This window comes from Medicago sativa, chromosome 7 (assembly GCF_051527215.1).
Source record: "Medicago sativa cultivar Bolivia chromosome 7, Bolivia_mono, whole genome shotgun sequence".
Taxonomy (NCBI): domain Eukaryota; kingdom Viridiplantae; phylum Streptophyta; class Magnoliopsida; order Fabales; family Fabaceae; genus Medicago; species Medicago sativa.
Window position 1 is genome coordinate 19,576,434 of NC_140755.1, and position 21,771 is coordinate 19,598,204.

Here is a 21,771-nt window from a genome sequence, read left to right on the forward strand (position 1 = left end):
ATCACCAAAATTTACATCCATCACATTTCTCATATCAATGAACACCTTGAAATCCATTCATGTGTCCTCACAAACCAATCAAATACAAGCCCCCACAAATTATTTTTCTATGCAAATATTAGATTCATCAATTCAAAATCTTATAAAATCATGGAAGAGAAGGCAAAGATGGTTGTTTCTTTTTACCACATCAAACCAACAAGATTTATTGAATAATAGAGCATCATGGCGTATTCATTTGGCAAATTTTCTAGAATCAACAATGATTCGTGTGTTATCAATTTTATTGCTCACTATAGACCTCATCATCACAATTCTTGAACTATCTTCCTCTCTAGTTTCATGTGAACAAAAAATAAACATAGTAGAAGAATTATATTTCCATTGGATTGGAATTGGTATTTTGAGTATTATTTCAATGAAGATAATTGCTTTATTAGTAGGGTTAGGGTTTTCATTTTTCAAGCATCCAGGATATGTTGTGGATGGTATTGTGGCTATTGGTGCATTAATTATGGAAGTGTTTTTGGAGAAGAGAGGTGGTGGTTTATTGGTTGTGGTGAGTTTATGGCGTGTGATTAGAGTGGTGGAGAGTGTGTTTGAGTTAAGTGATGAAGCTATTGAAGCTCAAATTGAAGGGATAGTGTGTCAATTTGAGGCACTTAAAGATGAGAATATTAGGCTCTTGGGGATTATAAATGAAAAGGACATGATAATTGAAAAGCTCAAGGAAGAATTAGATAAGTGTATGAGTGGAGAGTTTTTAGGCTATGCTAAAACTAGTATTATTTGAGTTTGTGATCTCCGGTTAGTCAACATGGATTTTAAGTAGACTAAACTTAATGTGGATTTTTTATTTTTTTTTTATCATGATCGATTAAATATAATTAAGAATAATCCTTATTATTTTAGGGATTTTAAAAACATTTATTAAAATGCAACGACTATTTTTTAAAGTCACGCAAAATGTAGGACCAAAATCATATTTAACCTTACAATAATTGAGACTCACTAAACGTCACACAAGCATTCCGTTAGAGAATTAACAGAAGAGACAAAGATTTTAAAAACATTTAATAAAATGTAGGGACTATTCTTAAATTGGACGCAAAATGTAAGGAATAAAAAGATATTTAACTTCAACTATAAATATACGTTGTTTAGACGCATAAAAAAACAAAAACAAGAGTCAGTACAAAATAAGATCCTTTTTTGGGTTTTATTAGTGGGTTATTTGAGCCCAATACACCACTCACCAAAAACTCCTCTCTTTCTCCGGCGTTAGGGTTTCTTCTTCCTGCAACTTCCGACTCATTTTCCTCATTCTCTATCGATTTTCACAGCGACTTCTCCGCTTCAGATTCCAATCATGGCTACTACAAGTAATCTCACAATAATATCCATTTTTTAATCTAATTTTCGATTATTTTTTCAATTTTTTCTCTTCAATAATTTGATTCCATTGTTGATTCGTTTTTCGCAGCTGCAACTAGGTCTTTTCTTCAAGCTGTTGCATCGGAAGAGGTTGCAACTCCTCTTAGAGTTGTTCAGATGGAAGGATTGGTATTGATTCTACTCTTTGTACTCTTTAATTGCTTAATTTATACTGATGCACAATTATATATTGTTATCAAAATTGTGAAAAATGTTGTCTTTATTTGGGGTTTTGATGGGTTTTATTGTTTGGAATTATGGGTCTCTGTTTGATTTTGCATCTGGGTTATCTACATTTTTCTTGCTTTGTAATTTCATATTTTAAGGACTCTTTGTTTTCTTAAAAATGATATAGGATTTTGTAAATTGCAATACATAAGTAACATTTAACATTGTCGTAGGTTTGTATGTACCTCTCTCCTGGTTTATGTTAGGTCATTACCATGTTTGGTTAAATAACTTAAGTAAGCACTTATATGTGTAAGCTAAGGGCCCGTTTGGATTAGCTTATTTTAGAGCTTATATAAAATAGCTTATGCAAATAAATATGTTTTTTTGTATTATTTATAAGTTTTTAAGGTAGTTTATGAAAAAACTGTGTATGAAGATACAATTTTCATTAGCAAGAGCTTATAAATTAAAATAAAAGTTTATTTATTTACATAATCTATTTTTCATAAGCTCAAAATAAGCTCAAACCAAACAGGGCCTAATTCTATAACAAAAAGATGAAATAAAGTTAAACTGTTTTCGTAAGCTATTAGAGAGAGCCTATGGAAATAAGCTGAAAACAACTTATGGACATGTCATGACAGTTGTTTTCATAAGCTCACTCAAACAATCTCACAAATGCTTATGCCAATAGATAAACTCTAATAAGTCAATCCAAACAGGTCCCAGTCATGTAGCCTTGTAGGTTTGTAAAGTATTTGAAGAATGGCCTCATGTTGCAAGGAATTATTCAATTAGTTTGTGTTATGAAGATAATTCTCAAACCATTCTGGTCCTGATGGTGTTATCTTTTGTTTAACAGGTCATCCTGAAGATAATTAAGCATTGTAAGGATCACTCACCTTCTTTAGTCACTGGACAACTTCTTGGATTGGATGTTGGCAGTGTTCTTGAAGTTACTAACTGCTTCCCTTTTCCGGTATGGTATCCCTTCTTTTTATTCGTTTATTTTGTTTCTCAATTACAAAATTAGCTAACATTGACTCATTAAGTTTTCATCATATCTATTTCAAAAATTTGCAGATGAGGGAAGAGGATGAGGAAATTGAAGCTGATGGTGCCAATTACCAGCTTGAAATGATGAGGTGCTTGAGAGAGGTCAATGTGGACAATAATACCGTTGGATGGTATGTATAATTTAAGTAGTACCACTTACATATGTATGATTTGGTTCAAATTTCAATGTGTTATTTGTAATCACTTATCTAACATGATGGATAATTCTCTGAATCTAGGTACCAGTCTACACTGCTTGGCTCCTATCAAACTGTGGAGCTGATTGAAACCTTTATGAATTACCAGGTAATAGTTCTTGATGTATAATTTTTTTGCATATTTTTCACTTAAAGCCAGAGTTTTGTGGATTTGTATAGTTATATGTTATTGTGGAAACTAAATGCTCCTGTAATTTACTATTTAATGTGAATGTACTGAATATATTCTTTCTTTACGCTTTTAAGTTATTCAATCTTGGTCAGATGAGCCATTACTGAAAGGTTATTGCAGTATGTTGCATAATATCTGTGAAACTTTAATTTAAGAATGTCCAAAAGGCCAAACAAATATGTGGTATGCACCACAAAAGATTATACCATTTGATTGGCTACTTATCATGATATTGAGGATGTGTGTCATTTGTGATCGATACAATCAGATGTTAGCATTGTTCGTTGGATGAAAGTTGCCTTTAACGATTAACTGATAATTTTACACGTGCTTTTTGCATTGTTCCGAGGCAGAAATTTGTGCCAGTGAAAATGTAGGAAGTTGATAAGAATAGATAGTTATATGAACAAAAGTATGCTTGTGCATAATAACTAGATGATGAGAATTTATGCTGCTTCCGCTGCCTAGGTTTTCTCGCTCTCTTTTTTTGTTGTTGTTAAAGTTTATCATATTCATAAATGTGTGACAACGGTGATTTTGTCATATGGGATGCAGTTCTTGCTGAAGTAATTTTTTAACGATTTAATAATCTGGCAAATGACTGTTTCTGTCAAACTATTAATGTTTTTTCAGGAGAATATTAGACGCTGTGTTTGCATAATATATGACCCATCAAGGGCTGATCAAGGGGTCCTAGCTCTAAAGGCGTTGAAGCTTTCAGACTCATTCATGGAACTGTATCGCAGCAATAATTTTACTGGCGAGAAGTATGTGTTTTCTTCTGGAAGATGTAAATCTTTTCTTTAAGTTGAATGATTTGCTTTATTAATTTTCTGTCATATGAAATAATAGATTGAGGGAGAAGAACTTATCATGGGTGGACATCTTCGAGGAAATTCCCGTAAGCGCTCTGGAACTTTGCTGTAACCTTTGAGTATTTGATCAAATAATCTTTCTATTGATAAATTTGTACTGTATTTAATTGTTTAAATTTATAATGTCTACGCATTTCTAAATCATTTTATTTAGCCGATGAAAATATAAAGTGATCAAAACACATTCATCATGGTGGATTGTAGTATAAGAATCTTGGTCACATTTGTTAATGCATCAATTAAAATGAACTGTACATGCGACTGCTAATAATGTCAACTAGACTGTAATCTTGGCCAAATAATTTTTCTATTGATAAATTTTTATTTTATTTAATTGTTGAAATTTAGAATGTGTAGGCGTTTCTAAATCATTTTATTAAGCTGATGAACATATGAAATGATCAAAACACATTCATCATGGTGGATTGCAGTATAAGAATCTTGGTCATATTTGTTAATGCATCAATTAAGAATGAACTGTACATGTGACTGCTAATAATGTCAACTAGACTATAATCTTGGCCACTTCCTATTTAATTCTGAACTGCTTATCATTTTTCCTGTATATTTATAAATCAGATCAAAGTTTCAAATTCTGCCCTTATCAGTGCTTTTATGACCGAGCTGGAACCTGATACTCCAGTCACCCAGGTAAACTACAATATTTTGCAGAGATTCCTTTGTCTATTTTAAATTTAGTTTGTGTTTTCATATGCTGTTTTGTCATTGCAGTGTGATTTTGATCGTCTGCAATTATCAACCAGTTCACTAATGGAGAGAAATATGGAATTTTTGATTGAATGCATGGATGACTTGTCCATTGAACAACAAAAGGTTTGTTTAGATTTTCATTTAGTTGGGGATTCTTTATTTCTAATTTTCGAATAAATTTTTGATGAAGTATCTTCTATTTCAGTTTCAATTCCATTACCGGAGCTTGTCTCGTCAGCAGGCTCAGCAGCAAGCATGGCTTCAGAAGAGAAGGTATGATTTTGTCTGTACTAGAACTATTGCTTGTTCTAATATCTAACTTATAAATCCATTATTTTTTTATTGTAAGGTTAGATTCCATACGTTAACACATAATCTTCTGTGATTTGAAAATACAATTTAGCATGTTTGAACAGATACATTTACAATTAGTCATGATTCTGTATTCATTGTGACCACTCGGTAGGCTAGGGAATTTAAGTTGAACCCGTGTATCAGAATGCTAAATCAGCTGGGTTTTGCATTCGTTCTCTTGGTAGATAGGTTTCAATATGATGGATTCATCCGTTGTGGTGTTTGCTATGGTTGATTTTAGTGGGTGCTCTTTTTGTTCCACAAGCTATGCATACTTCATTTTTCATGTCATAAATTCAATTGGGTCATCAATTTAATCATTTTCATCAAAATTTTGTGACGATACTTCTATGATGGAAGGATTGTAATTATATTTTTGGGACCTTTGTCAATTTTGTACTACAATTTTGTTGTTTGATTTAGCAAATTTAGATGGTTCGAAGATAAAGGAGCTTTATTTTAGTTTTTTGAAAAGCGTTGTAGGAGCTCTATTATCTAGGCTATTGAGTAGACGAAGTTACTATGTTAGGAGTATGCTAGAAATTTGGACTAAACGTTAAGGATCAAGATTTACACGAAAATTTACCTGGTGAAAAGGATGCTGAGATTGGAGAGTGTGTGTTCCTATGGTCAGGGCTTAATAGCACCACCTGTGGGTATGTTTTACAAGTCTGTAGCATGTTCTGTCCAGAGTGGTGAATAGCAAACGACAGTGATGCAATTGTGTCTTCGTGTCATGTGGCTGGTATCTAGGCACCATCTCATTGTGCTGAAATTTGCGGTTTGTCGCACACTTTTGGGTCGCAGTTGTGGAAATCTAAGCACCCCAAATGCCCTTAAGCAGTGAAAATTTTGAAGATGCGGGTGTGATGTATATTAGGATTTTGGGTGGAAAAAGTTAAAAAGACATAGTGACATACCCATCCGACCCATTGCCCTCTGAAGATTGTCAAATCATGGCCAGGAGTTTTCAGCTAAAAACTCTGTCCATCTACTCCTGCCATGTGCTCTGTTTTTCCACTTAAATTTTGTCCATCAAGTTGCCATTGTTTGAAGTTTCAACTGGACAAAAAAATTTCAACTGAAGATTAAGTTAATCCAATGAATTTCGATCTTCACAATATTGACTGTGTGGATCGAATACAAGCTAACTACAAAGAAATGAACACGACTTTTTATGCAGATAACTTTCTTATTGCATTTTTCTTTTGTATGGCCTTTTATTTTATAAACAAATGTGACAGTTGCAATAGTTATCTAATCCTTGTCCTCAATTAGTTCAGTCTATTATGGTTTCGGTTTTTGTTATTACAGGGCCGATAACATGGCACGCAGAGCTGCTGGGGAAGAGCCTTTACCCGAGGAAGATCCTGCAAACCCCATTTTCAAGCCGCTGGCCGAACCATCACGACTTGAGAGTTTCCTCATAACAAATCAAATTTCCAACTATTGCAACCAAATCAATGGGTATGTTTTTAGATTTTGATGGTGACCAAGTTCTTTAATTTCCAACTATGTGAAGCAAAGGATACTCTTAAATCACTTGAACCAGAAGGGAACCACAATTGAATCACTAAAATAACCAAACCATAGTAAAGTCTGGTTCAAGGTTGAATTAATTGAATGTCCGGTTCAGTTTTTAAAACCTGATTAGAACTTTCTGGTGTTACCCTTAATAATGGTATATATATATATCCTTTCTCTAGCCAAAAACTACCTATTCATGGTTGCACATTTCTCTTGATGATCTGCAGGGTTGCTGGGCAAAGCTTTAACAGACTCTATTTGCTGAAGGCTTTGCATGAGGAGGATTAAAAACGCAATTTATGTTTGTAACTCTGATGCATGCTATGTATTGATGATGTAATATCTTCTCCCATATGGATGAGAATATTATGGTGCACAATAGAGGATTATTGTTTCAAGGCTAAGTAATTTTTGTTTTTTTCAATTTTGTTTTTTAAACTCTTCAATTGTAAGCAGTGTAATCTGTTATTTAGAGAGGATACGTGTAGTGCTACCTTTTGCTAGTTAATTGATTTTCTTGATCTACAATCTTCAATAGTTGGGTTTCATTATTAATCAAACACATCCACACTTTTTTCTTCATGAATAATCCTTTTGTTCTTTTCACGCTTGGTCCCAAAAGTCTTTTTTATGTATGATATAAGCTTGAATTTACGTAATAACGGTTGAACATTTTTTTGAATGATACCAGAAAAACAAATTCCCACTTTTATTTTACTGAGAAAGTTATCCTATAGAGCCAGTAAAAGATCATATTTATACAATCGAAAACCCCAAGGCAAAACTCCAACATCTAGAAATACACCAATGAGTGTTTAAAACCGAATCAATTCAATCAAATGCTGCAAATTGAACGGTTTTGAAGTGAAGATGGCAAACATTTGATTTAGTTGTATTCGGCCTAACCAATAATCACTCAACTGCGCAATTCAGTTCGATTTATGGTTTTTATTTAACTAGCCGAACCAAATTCGGGTATAAATGGGGTAATAGATATCCTTCACAATAGTCTCTGAATGAATTAAAATATTAAAATAGTCTTTAATTGTGCATTATGTTGGTTAAAATAGTCTTTTACATTAAAATATTTCGTTAATATTGTCATACTAATCTTTTAATATACTTACTATCATATCAATCCTTATATAATAAAAAGAGTAAATGTTAGCATTGAAAGACTATTTTAATTTTAATGACTATTTTGACTAACATAGTGCATAATTATTTTAACTTCAATGACTATTTTGACTAACATAGGGCATAATAATGGACGAATTTTTATACATTGAAAAACTATCGTGGTCATTTGTTACCCATTATCAAAAGAGAAATGATATCTGTACACAGTGGCGGATCTTGACTAAAAATGTGGGGGGAGCCAAATAATTGTAACTTATATATACAAGTTGTTTCATAAAATAAACAGAAATTGGTATGTGTTGCAGTGGTTCTCGTTCTCAAGGCACCAAACCACCTCAAGATCAGTAGTGTTCGAGTACTTCCCTGCCAAGTAATTTTTTGTGAATAAAAATAAGGGTTAAATATGTTTTTGGTCCCTATAAATATACCAACTTTTTGTTTTAATCCCTCTAAAATTTTCCTTCAACTTTTAGTCCATATAAAATTTTCCATTTTCACTTTTGGTCCCTCTTTTAAAGTAAACTCATATGTAGAATACATATTTTTGAATAAAATTTTGCAGAAAAATTCATAATATTATAAGAATCTCCCCCAAAAATAATTAGAATTTTTTAACAAAACATGAATTTAATATGAATTTTTATATGTTTGACGGTTAAAAATTCATAATTAATTTATGTTTTGTTAAAAAATTCTAATTTTTTGGGGGAATTTTTTTTACAATATTCTACACATTTCTGCACAATTTCATTAAAAAATACAAAAATTAACTTAAAAATAGGGTCCAAAAGTAGTGATTGAAAATTTTAGAGAGACTAAAACGAAAAGTTGTTATATTTATAGGGACAAAAAACATATTTAACCCTAAAAATAAAAATGCATAGTAAATATGCAGAAAAAGGAGACAAATCAAATGAGACAAAATAAAAATGCATAGTAAATATGCAGAAAAAGGAGACAAATCATTTTAGAGAGACTAAAACGAAAAGTTGTTATATTTATAGGGACAAAAAACATATTTAACCCTAAAAATAAAAATGCATAGTAAATATGCAGAAAAAGGAGACAAATCAAATGAGACAAAAAATGCATAGTAAATATGCAGAAAAAGGAGACAAATCAAATGGAATCGAACCCACGATACAAATCAAATGAGACAAAATATGCAGAAAGTAAATATGCAGAAAAAGGAGACAAATCAAATGGAATCGAACCCATGATCTCTTCAACCAATTCTCCTTCAGTTTCCACTGCGACACTAGTGAAATACCATACAATTTGTGACTAATATAGTATAAACTAGTTACAAACCCGTGCTTCGCACGGGGGTTCAGTAACGTATTTGACAAAATATTATATTGGAAGGATAGATTGCGAAATGACAGATAATTATAAACCATAATACAATATTTAGAGTACTCTTGCATTACGGATTACAAAATTAAATCTTCAAAATGGTTTGATCATGAGTAACAAATGAAAACATATTTTGTCAGCGGTAGAAACACTTTTCCAGTAATAATTGATATCTATCTATAAACCAATGAAAACCCTATTACCAAAGCTACCTGATTTATATCATTTTGACTTTCAGCTTCAACATATATAAATCATTTCACATGATCTACAGCAAAGACAGATATTAACTGCAATTTAGTATCCAGTTCTTTCAGGTGAACAAACTTCTGCATCAGATAGATAGCTGAAAGCCTCTACCTAATTTATATCATTTTGTGTTTTAGCTTCAACGTATATAAATTTTTTCACATTATCTACAGCAAAGGCTAGGGATGTCAATGGATACCCATGGGTACGGATAATATGATACCCGTCCCCGCCCCGTTGGATAAATATGATACCCGTGCCCGCCCCGTGAGTATTGAGGTATCCATGGGTACCCATGAAGTTTTGAATTTATTTATTTTTTGGTACAAATAATAACTTTTTTTAATTACCAAAAAACTTCAACTTTTAAACATCCATACATAATCCACTCAAAATTTCATAAATCATACATAATTCATAGAAAATTCATGATTCTTATATAATCTATATGTTTTATGATATGAATGAAGTGGAAACGGTGAACTTAATAAGATGAATTAAAAAAATTTAAAATAAAAACAGGTTATTATTGAGGATTTTTAGGTGGGCGGTAAAATTTTCTTCAATAAGGTACCAACTTTAAGTAATAAGATATGATATATAAAGATATATTAGTAATTTACTTAATTTATTATCGGGTATGAGTACCCGTAGGTATGAATACAATCCAATCCGTGTCTGTGTCTATATAATAATGGGTAGTCAAATACCTGTGGATACCAGTTTAGCTACCCGCTCCATACCCGTGACGGATTTTACCCACGGGTACCCGTGGGCATGGGTATTTTTGCCACCCCTAGCAAAGGCAGATATTAACTGCAATTTAGTATCACGTATATAAATCCTTTCACATGATCTACAACAAAGGTAGATATTAACTGCAATTTAGTATTCAGTCCTTTCAGGTGAACAAACTTCTGAATCAGACAGATAGTTGAATGCCTCTCTACTTGATTTATATCATTTTGCCTTTCAGTTTCAACGTATATAAATCATTTCACATGATCTACAACAAAGGCAGATATTAACTGCAAATTAGTATCGAGTCCTTTCATGTGAATTATACGCACTTTTAAAAACTTGTTTTAAAAGGAGAGATGTTCAAATTACGAAATATTGCCATTCTTCGTAAATTTGAGAATGAAGGTCGCATAATCCAAATATTTGTGATGCATGGTCTAAGGCATGGGGTTCAATAACGTATTTTGTAAAAAAATTGTTCCGAAGGAAAAATGAACAAATTAATGAATATTGCACAAAAATTATAAATCTTTATCAAAATATTTATGAAAGCTTTATCAAGAGCAAGAAAACATCATAAATTACATATTAGTTAAAATTATAAAAGTGAGCGCTACTGTCATAGAGTTACCAAATAGGGATTAACACCAATATTTACATGACACAAAATGAACGAAAGAAACACATTAAACTCTTTAGCGTCTTGTGTAGGAACTTGGTTATTAATAATTTGACCGTTAAAAAATAAAAAATCTCTTTGACGTCAAAAAAGTAATATCAACTGAGCAATATTCAATCTCTTCACATATGCTTAGTAATATTCAGTCTGGAAGATTACATTGAAAGGATAGATGGCAAAATGACGGATAATTGTGAATCCTTGTAATATGTCAAAATATAAACCTTAAAAACCATGAACCATCAACTTAGTTTTAAATAGTTAAAAATAAAAAATTGTAAAATAGTTAAAAGTTTTAAAAATATAAAAATTGGAAAATAGTTAAAAAAAATTGGTGAGGTAACACTCAACCAAGCAACACTAAAAAAATTATATGCATTAGCGTAACAAAAAAACAGACAGACGGACATAAAATATTACTCTAAACGTTAATGTGTGTATATATTCGCGAGGTTGAAGAAAGGAGATAAAAATATTTGGGATCATTAAATGACAGCATGAATAAAAATATTTGTGAGATTGTGATGATTAAACGATATTGAAATTAAATATATAAGTGATAAAAAGATAATAAAATTCCTTTGAAAAAAAAGGTAATAAAATTAAATGGAATCTCCTTAAAAAATTAATGGAACGGTTAAAAAAAATATAGTTAAATGGAAGAAAAAAACATATAGAAATATAATATTAAAAAATAAAGAAAAAGTTCCCAGCGTGAGTTGAAAAGAGGTGCTTGTGAAATAAATTGTCGAGAAGTAGTTTTTTAAAGTAACATTCAACAGCTTCTGGTCAAAGCTCATTCCATTCAATTTTATGCATTCAAAAAAAGTACTTTTTTTAGTAAATACTTAATTGATATTGTATTCGGCCTAACTTCTCTTAATTGATATTGTATTCGGCAATGTAGAAGCAATTGAATTTGGGAGGAAAAATTGAAAAATAGTTAAAAATATAAAAATTGGAAAATAATTAAATGTTATTAAAAATATAAAAATAAGAAAATAAAAAAAAAAAATTGGTTAGGGGCAAAAATGGAAATTCATAGGCCAAACCTAAAAAAAAAAAAACCCCACCTCCAATTATTGAATTACCAAAATGCCCCTCCCAGGGGCAAATTGGTAAATTCACCGGACATTTCCTTTCTTATATATATAAGTAGATACAAAACCTGGGGGGAGCCATGGCTACCATGGGCTCTTGAGAAGATCCGCCCCTGTCTGTACAACTACTTTTTGACAACATTTGGAACAACACTTCCTCTCATAGTCAGACTTGTTTTATTCATTTACTTCTTCTTTTTGTTTCTATTATTTTTATCCAATAAGAAGATGGAAAAATGGTTGTCACAAATTGTCAAAAATTGGTTGCATAAATATCATTCCTCTTACTAACCACTATTACCCCGTATAAATTGTTTAATACTTGAACTTCAACTTCAGTGCCACACGCAGGATTACAGCGATGGAGGATTGTGATTCCTCTATGGGGAAATTAGACAAACTGACCTCATATGAAGTTGACGAAATCCTTGAAAGCTACAACGCATTCTGTAACGCCACACAATCTCTTCTTCTCCACGATCACCTCTCATTCGCCACTGATGAATTTGTTTCTCACGTTCACACCCTCTGCAAACACGCCCTCCAATCACTCCTCACTCACCACTTTCTCAATGTCTTTGAGGTTCCTTAGTATGAATTTTATCTAACATTTTGTATGCATGTGTAAAAAATTTATACACTGACAATGTATATAAAGTTTGAATTTTTATTGATACCTTTGGCCGCAGGAAACGTTTGAGCGAAATGGGGCATCGAGATTTTGGCGGCATTTTGTTCCTTACGCTGGTTTGAATTTGAACAAGAATGATGATATCAATGTGAGTGTTTGTTTACGAGCCTAAGTTTAAATTTTGGTTCGTAGTTATTACATGCTTGATTTTTTGTGTTAAATAAATGAAACAGATTGATGAGGATGAGATTGAGAGTGTGTTGTGTAATGCTTTGGAAGAAATCTCTTTGGAGAAACAATATCAGGAGAAGTGTTTGTTAATTTTGGTCCATGCTTTACAATCTTTCAATGATCAAATGTTAGAAGAGGGAAGGCATAATAATTTTGAGGCAGAAACAAAGTATCTCACGTCGAAGTATCAATGGATTGTCTCTTCCGTGCTTATGAATACACTTCCGCGGGTTTTCCATGGTTCGTAACAGGTTTATTGTTGTTTTATGTTAATGTAAATCAAAGCTTGCCATTTCATACTATCTATAGCTTTCAATTTTTCGTATATAATCATGTCAACGATGCTCTTGGTTTTCACAATATACCTAGTTTTACATCGAAATTTGCTGTCTTCTGCTATAATAGGTCAAAACATTCTACTTGCTTGAAAGTTTTGCGTATTAGAAGTATAGTTACCGTCCTTTCTGTCTGTTAATAAACATGACATCCATGAAAATGAATGATAGAGAAAAACTTAAAAGCTTATTGTATTTGTATTGATAGTAGTAGAATTGAGATGCAAAATCAAAAGATGGCACTAATGAGTTAATCTGTGACTTATATAGCAACAAACCAGTAAGTCTAACAAACTATATTTTCAACACTGTCAGTACTAATCCTCTTAGATATTTTTTACATGCTTAACACTTCATTTTTTTCTAATTGGTCTTATATATTTTTTCCATTTTCTACCATTAGTTATATTGCATCGGTATTTTAAAAGAAGGTTGGAGGAGTTACATAGAACCATGGATGGTGAGTTCGCTCATGATGTATCTCAAAATAAGGATGACATGGATTTAGATGAGAAAGGAAAAATATGCAACAAGGATGGCGACATGGATGTTGATGAGTGCTACAGAGACCGTCGGTTCTCAGAAAACAGTAAAATGGTGAAGAGCATTGGAAAAGTTGTTCTTGATCTCAAAAGTCTCGGATTTACTTCTATGGCTGAAGATGCTTATGCTTCAGCTATATTCTTACTACTAAAGGTGAGCATGTTTATGTAATTCAAAATATGGATCTTCTGGTTTTCCTCAGTCTCTTACCATTTTATGTTGCACCTATCAACTATCTCTGTTTGAGCATAATCTTTGGGCGTGTCATTGACTCATTTGTCTGAATTTCAGGCAAAAATATATGATGTAGCCGGAGATGATTTTAGGAGTTCTGTCTTACAATCTATTCAAAGCTGGATACAGGTTTGTAGTACGTATATGTTGTGTATCTATATACATTGTGTGCGTGCCTATGCTATAGCCTGTTTAGATAAACAATGTTTTCACGAATCTAACATACGATACTTATAACTGGAATCATTCAGGCTGTTCCTCTCCAGTTTGTCCATGCCCTTCTTGTCTATCTTGGCGACTCTGTTAGTTACGAAATTACTTCATCAGGTCTCAAATCACCTTTGGCGCCAAAACCATCAGCATGTTGTCCTGGAATTGATACTCCCTCCGAAAGTCTTGTCAGATGGAAGTTGCGGCTGGAATATTTTGCTTACGAAACACTACAAGATTTGAGGATTTCCAAATTGTTTGAGATAATTGTTGATTATCCTGAGAGGTAGTTTGCTGTAATCACCAGCTTTCCTTATTGAATTGAATGGCATTGTCAACCGCATTGGCGGAAACGTGTTTAGTGGGTATAGCTTCCTGCAGTAGTAGAAGGAGAACCACGGTTTTTCTATACTTTGATTAGTGCTTTTGAAATTGATGTTTTGGTTGTAAACTGGACAATGAAAATTGAACTTAATTATAAAACTAAGCTTCATCCAGCTGTATGGTTTAACTTGGCTTGAGTAAATTTTGAACTCCGACAATAAGCACCGACTTAACAAACAAATTCTTTGCTAGATCATCTCATTTGTTTATGCACTGTCTTCTGAGCATTTATATTTCCTTTTCTCTCTGATGATACTTGAAGCTCTCCTGCAATTGAAGACTTAAAACTTTGTCTTGAATCCACCGGACAACATTCAAAGCTGGCAGAGTCATTTATTTCTGCACTGCGTTATCGCCTTCTTACTGCAGGCGCATCAACCAATGATATATTACACCAATATGTTTCGACTATTAAAGCCCTAAGGACAATAGATCCTGCAGGTGTTTTCCTTGAGGCAGTCGGTGAACCAATAAGAGATTATTTAAGAGGAAGGAGAGATACAATAAAATGCATAGTGACCATGCTGACAGATGGGACGAGTGGGAACTCAAGTGCATCTGGAAATCCCGGAGATAGCCTTCTTGAAGAGTTGAATAGAGATGAAGAAATTCAAGAAAATTTTGGTATTGATGATGATTTTAACACTGATGATAGGCAAGCATGGATCAATGCCACACGGTATATTTATACAATGGATTTTGATTCACATTTTTCTCTGTTCCTTCTGATGTTGTCTACCTGCCAGGTTGTTAAATTGATGTTTCTTCTAAATGGGATTTTCCAAGCAGATGGCAACCTGATCCTGTGGAAGCCGATCCATCGAAGGGAAGCAGAAACCAAAGGAAGGTTGACGTGCTTGGGATGATTGTTGGCATAATTGGTTCAAAAGATCACTTAGTTCATGAATATCACACTATGCTTGCTGAGAAACTTTTAAATAAATCTGATTATGATATTGACTCAGAGATACGTACTCTAGAACTCCTTAAGGTACTTATACAAAAAAATCTCATGTTGCTGTTTTGTTTGACTGAAATGTTGTTGATATTTTATCTTTTATCTTTTTTTGTGTGTAGGCATTCTTGATTTTGATATTCCTATTTAAACATCTGTTTAATGCTTTGTTTATGCAGATACATTTCGGAGAGAGCAGCCTAACAAAATGTGAGATTATGCTCAATGATCTAATTGGCTCAAAGAGAGTCAACACTAACATCAAAGCTACCATAAGTCAGCCACCACGGACAAGTAATTTCAAAGTTCAAATATCCCTTATTTGTGATCATTGCCAATTTGCCAAATATATTTTTAACTATTATTTGCTTCAATTCCTTTTCACCAAAATTTGGCTATGCGCTCTTAGGCGTGGAGGTCGAAGACAATGCAATATCCATGGATAAAATAGCTTCCACTATCATATCTTCTAATTTCTGGCCTCCAATTCAGGTCAGCAGATAAAATTATTTTATTGATCATTTTTTTGAATTTCAGATATTGTGAAAAAATTGATGTATTTATGTTATGTTTAAAATTTTAGTTCTCACTACTCATCCTTCATATTATACTTAAGTTCATTAATATCATTTCTTAGATGAAAATGCCGATACATAATCTGCAATTAGATTTTGCTTACTTATATGCGCTCATCGTTGGCTAGCAGTACTCAACCTGTATTTTTGAATTTCAGATATCGTAAAAAATTGATTTTTTTATGTTTTGATTCAGATTATAGTTCTCACTACTCGGACTGTATTTATGCTTAGGTTCATTAATATCAATTCTTTGATGAAAGTACCAATACATAATCTGCAGTTAGATTTTCTTCTTACTGATTTTTGTTTAATAAGAATGACTTCTATACCAGAGATGTAGGGATTATAATTGATCCCCTTACCATATATTTCAAATTTCAGGGTCCTCCTGTTTCTCGATACTTTAGTCTGTAAATTCGAATCATTTTAGGCAACTCATCCTTACCTTGTCACAAGCAATTCTAATCCAAAACTTGAGAAAACTTTTGTTTCATTCCTCCGTCTTTACGTCTTTTACACGGTCATCACTCATTTGTTTTTACTATTGTCCATTATGTTGAGGCGAATGTATATTTTTTGAAAGTAAACGTACTACTCACTTCGTATATGCAAGAAGTTGATGCTGCACTGTACCTGTACTTCTCTTTCAGAAAAGAAAAGTAGAAACACATCTAATCAGGTTTAAAATTTTGATAGCTTCTTTTAAAAGAAGCCTAAACAGTTTCAATTTATTTTTTTTAAATTCTGCTTTAATGTTATTCCATGTAAACTCATGCAGAGTTTCTTCAAACTAACAAGAATTTGCTTTAGTATGTTATAACATCAGTTATCTTTTCTTCAAGTTCAATTAGAAGTATGATAATAGTCTAGTCTTTTCAATAAAATGATTTTCCAACCAAAATATATTTTTATCAAGGCTTAAATATGGTATTGATCCCTGCAAAATAGGTCAGTTTTGGTTTTAGTCCCTGCAAATTTTTTTTATAGTTTTTGGTCCCTGCAAAATAGGTCAGTTTTGGTTTTAGTCCCTGCAAAATTTTTGTTTTTGGAAATAGTCCCTGACCCCAGCAAAAATATTAAAAAATTCCGGAAAAATGAAAAATTAATAAAAAAATTTAAAAATTCTGGAAAAATGAAAAATTAATAAAAAAATTGAAAAAAATATTAAAAAATTCTGGAAAATTGAAAAATTAATAAAATATTAAAAAAATATTAAAAAATTCTGCAAAAATGGAAAATTAATAAAAAAATTGAAAAAAAATATTAAAAAATTCTGGAAAAATGAAAAATTAATAAAAAAATTAAAAAATCTGGAAAAATGAAAAACTAAAAAAAAAATTGAAAAAAATATTAAAAAATTCTGGAAAATTGAAAAATTAATAAAAATTAAAAAAATAAGGAAAAAAATTTAAAAATTCTGGAAAAATTAATAAAAATAAAAAATGATTAAAAAAATAAAATAATCTAATAAAATGAAAAATAATGATAAATTCTGAAAAAAATAAAAAGATTAAAAAATTCTGAAAAAATAAAATTTCGAAATTTTCTGAAAAAAATTAAAATTCTGGAAAAATGAAATTTTCGAAATTTTAATTAAAATTTTCGAAATTTTAATAAAAATTATGGAAAATTTCATTAGTATATATGTCGAGCTTAAGTTTTTTCAGTGTATTTATTTCCAAAAAAATTTCCGGGAATTTTGTGTATTTATAAACGGAGAATAAGGGAAAAAATATGTGTATTTATAAACCGAGCTTAGGTTTTTTGTGTATTTTTCGAAATTTCGAAATTTTCATTAGTATTTTTTCCAGGAATTTTTGTGTATTTATAAACCGGGAACTTTTGTGTATTTATAAATCGAGAATAAGGGAATTTGGAATATATACTAATCAAAATTTCGAAAAATACTAATGAAAATTTCAAAAATTTCATTTTTTTAAAAATGATTAATCTTTTTAATTTTTTTCGAAAATTTCGAAATTTTTTAGATATTTTCCAGAATTTTTTCAGAATTTTTATTTTTCATTAAAATTTTATTTAGAATTTTTTCAGAATTTAGCATTATTTTTCATTTTATTAGATTATTTTATTTTTTAATCGTTTTTTATTTTTATTAAGTTTTCCAGAATTTTTAATTTTTTTAGTATTTTTTTAATTTTTTTTCTCATTTTTATTAATTTTTCAATTTTTTATTAATTTTTCATTTTTCCAGAATTTTTTAATTTTTATTAATTTTTTTATTAATTTTTCAATTTTCCAGAATTTTTCAATTTTTTTATTAATTTTTCATTTTTCCAGACTTTTTTTATTTTTTAAATTTTTTTATTAATTTTTCAATTTTCCAGAATTTTTTAATATTTTTTAATTAATTTTTCATTTTTCCTGATTTTTTTAATTTTTTTATTAATTTTTCATTTTTCGAGAATTTTTGTAGGGACCAAAAACTATAAAAAAAAAATTGCAGGGACTAAAACCAAAACTGACCTATTTTTGCAGGGATCAAAAACTATAAAAAAATTTTGCAGAGACTAAAACCAAAACTGACCTATTTTGCAGGGACAAAAAACTATAAAAAAATTTTGCAGGGACTAAAACCAAAACTGACCTATTTTGCAGGGACCAATACCATATTTAAGCCTTTTATCAATTGCATTGTTTTCCTGCAAAGCTGTTTCTGTTCTATGATTGACTTTGAAGATAATTACAGGATGTGCCCCTTAACCTGCCTGAACCTGTTGACCAGCTTCTCTCCGATTATGCGAAGAGATTTAGTGAAATCAAAACACCCCGTAAGCTTAAGTGGAAAAAAAGTCTTGGGACTGTCAAGGTTAGTACTTTTATTTATTTATTTTTTCCAAATGTCATTGTCTAGCGATATTTAGCAAGTTTGTTGAATATGATTTGTGGTGTTATCCCTTTCGCACTTTTTACAGTTTTGCCTCTATTTTTTGCTTAATTTTGTCATGTCCAATGGTATAGCTAGAGTTGCAGTTAGAAGATAGGATAATGCAATTCACTGTAGCCCCTGTTCTTGCATCTATCATTATGAAATTTCAAGATCAAACGAGGTATCGTCACAATCCATCAACACCTTTAGTCCAGTTATTTTGACTGTAGTGTAATATTATGTTTCTTCTTTCAGTTGGACCTCTAAAAACCTTGCGGCTGCTATTGGAATACCTGTGGATGTATTAATTAGGAGAATAAATTTTTGGATAAGCAAGGTAAACCTGATAAATTTTCTCGTCATACTTTTAGATGTTAGTAAACACTTTTCTCTCATGGTTATTTTTAGTTTGAGACAAATTATTATCTCTTTTTTCAATCAGGAAACTTCTGTTGGATTTTCCAAAACAAAAATTCTTGTTAGTTTACATTGTTGTTGATGGTAATTTTAATTTATGTAGAACCAATTTTATCTTTCAATGGCATGACTTGCTGTTTGTTGAAATATTTTATAATTATTTATATTGATTCTGTTTATTTTTCTATTGATTATGTTTATTTTTTCTATTCCTAAAATCACTCCTTAATTTATGGAGTGTGATTATTTACTCTCTCCTATAAAAGGAGCACCCTTTTCATTGAAATAATATACTCTAAAATTATAGGGTAATTGCTACATTGTTCAATTGAATACGGATTCTATGTAACTTCACTCGCGACTGTCTTTTTTGTACGCAGGGGGTTATTGCAGAGTCATCAGGGGAAGATTCCTCGGACCATGTGTACACCGTTATGGAAAACATGGCTCAGACAAGTAAGAATGGAGGAGGCAGTGGCATTGCTCATGAGCTTCTTGCAGACGATGAGGAGGAAGACCGACTTGGGGCCTCATTAGAAAATCAACTTCGGAAGGAGATGGCTGTGTATGAGGTATATGAGATTAAGTTTTTCGTTAAGTTTGAACGGTAGTAACTTTTAATTGATATTTGTGACTTGCTTTAATATTTTCAAAAGCAGTCCTTTTCACTATCTGTATGTTGCTCTAACTTTGTTTTCACAATATGTTAAGATGATGGATTGGGCCACACGAGTTTCTCGTTTATGTTAAGTGTTGAAACACTATTGAATGTGCAATTCTTGCAAATAAAGATATCTAACATGCATTGTCTTGCTGCAGAAATTTATCTTGGGGATGCTCACAAACCTCGGTAGCATGACATTAGACCGCATTCACAATATGCTCAAGGTATGAATGGTTTTACACCTTCATGAATGTTTGGAGACAAAACATGATCAGCAAGATTAATTATGTGATTCTTTTTATAACCGCAGATGGTTTGCATTGGTGATCCCCCTTATGACAAATCACTCCAACAACTACAAAGCTTTTTATCTGGTCTAGTCTCTGAGGAGAAGTTAGAACATCGGGATGGAATGTACATTCTAAAGTAGTGAGCTTATGGAACTGAAATAATACTTTTGGCCATAAGTTTTAAGCAAAAAGGCGACATATGTTTTTCAGAACATGAATATCTTGAAATTGTCATTTTGTTTGTTTGCATAGTCCTTAACCCATTGTACAAATTTCAATCATTGAATTGTTTGTATAGTCCTTAACCCACTGTACAAATTTCGATCATTGAATTCATGATGACTATCCATGTCTTCATTGATCGTTGTTATCATACTTTTGTACTTTAATAAACAGATTATGATCTGACAATTTGTTGATAGACCGCAACTTGTGCTCCTGAAACAATTTACTGATACTTTTGCTGTCATATGTGTTGTTGCCCAAATCTGTTCTTGTTCAAAATACCATGCGCCAGAGTGATATTAGTGACCCCTATTATTTACTAAACCCACGACAACTTGAGAATCATACTCAACAAGAATTCGTTGGCAGCCCTTGTCTAAAGCAAATTCAACACCGATGAAAATTGCTCTGCGTGTACAATTGAACACAACTCCAAGTTGGATACAAACACACAAATTAATTTGAAAGCTACTCGTCACCTCTAAAGAAACTCTTGATGTTATTCAAAATCTCTTGAGGTGGTTGAAACTTTCTTTCGAAAACCCAAAGATTTCTAGCATGCCATAACATATCCAATGTAATAACAAATTCAGTTTTCCAATGAGAACTTGCAACTTCATTGTCATCAACTATGTTCTTTATAATCCAGTCTTTCATTTTCAATTAGTTCACAGTGACAAGTATTCACATTATAATCCAAGGAGCACACTAACAACAAAAGGGCAGGTCCGAGTTTTTGGAACCAGAGCAATTTTATTTCATATAACTTCACATCTATCCAATCAACAATCAAGCAAGGAAGAGAAAGTTTTTAACTTTCTTTAGTTGCACTTTCTCTCCCACTAAATAACTAAAAATTCATCACACTTTCTATTATATTCCTTTTCTTTCTCCTAACTTTCTTTCTTTTCATATTCTTTTACAAACCAAACATAGTGTAGATGATTTTTTAGGTCCATATGAGGGAAAAAAAGTCATTTTTGTCCATAAATGTATAACAAATAACAAGTCTCAATGTAATTTTATTTTTTTAAAAATAGTCGTTGATTGTGCATTTTGTTAGTTAAAATAATCCATCAAACATAAAACCAACAAGAATTAATTAAAAATAGTTTTCAAATTCAGATACTTGAGAACTACTACATCCGGTCACATTTATAAATAAAAATCAACTTTTTAGATACATTGAAAAAGTAATGTATTGAGTATATATATGTGTGTGTTAGATACATTAGTTATTAAATGAATAAGTTGTTTTTGCTTATAAATATGACCGGAGAATATTTTGATTAACAAAATGCATAATAAAGGACTATTTTGTAATTTTGTTTCACTATTGCGGTTTTATCTGATCTAGTTAAATTTTGAAGGTCATGAATGTAATTTCAGAATTGTATCAACTCG

General features: G+C 31.4%; 3 protein-coding genes across 4 annotated transcripts; all 3 read left to right on the forward strand.

Moving 5' to 3' along the window:
- Window positions 1–936, forward strand: LOC146904863 (uncharacterized). The gene has a single exon (XM_085724394.1). It carries the CDS (start codon window positions 38–40, stop codon window positions 791–793), a length of 756 nt encoding a protein of 251 aa, XP_085580520.1. The 5' UTR covers window positions 1–37; the 3' UTR covers window positions 794–936.
- A 314-nt stretch (window positions 937–1,250) lies between these two features.
- TIF3H1 (translation initiation factor 3 subunit H1) lies at window positions 1,251–7,053 on the forward strand. Its single transcript, XM_085724390.1, has 12 exons — window positions 1,251–1,382; window positions 1,484–1,563; window positions 2,468–2,584; window positions 2,689–2,792; window positions 2,901–2,967; window positions 3,685–3,818; window positions 3,904–3,952; window positions 4,506–4,577; window positions 4,659–4,760; window positions 4,843–4,910; window positions 6,306–6,458; window positions 6,746–7,053. Exons 1-12 carry the CDS (start codon window positions 1,370–1,372, stop codon window positions 6,804–6,806), a joined length of 1,020 nt encoding a protein of 339 aa, XP_085580516.1. The 5' UTR covers window positions 1,251–1,369; the 3' UTR covers window positions 6,807–7,053.
- A 4,867-nt stretch (window positions 7,054–11,920) lies between these two features.
- LOC146904865 (anaphase-promoting complex subunit 2-like) lies at window positions 11,921–20,563 on the forward strand. Of its 2 annotated transcripts, XR_015018066.1 has the most exons (17): window positions 11,921–12,366; window positions 12,473–12,562; window positions 12,648–12,885; window positions 13,384–13,676; window positions 13,815–13,886; window positions 14,009–14,253; window positions 14,614–15,030; window positions 15,141–15,342; window positions 15,486–15,600; window positions 15,716–15,798; window positions 18,592–18,711; window positions 18,864–18,952; window positions 19,027–19,108; window positions 19,569–19,760; window positions 20,008–20,076; window positions 20,163–20,343; window positions 20,395–20,563. XR_015018066.1 is itself a non-coding variant. In XM_085724395.1 (16 exons), exons 1-16 carry the CDS (start codon window positions 12,145–12,147, stop codon window positions 20,280–20,282), a joined length of 2,649 nt encoding a protein of 882 aa, XP_085580521.1. In that variant the 5' UTR covers window positions 11,971–12,144; the 3' UTR covers window positions 20,283–20,563. The 2 variants fall into 2 exon arrangements, 1 of the variants encoding a protein (XP_085580521.1); XM_085724395.1 differs by having other exon boundaries at window positions 11,971–12,366; window positions 20,163–20,563.
- Window positions 20,564–21,771: the final 1,208 nt, after the last annotated feature.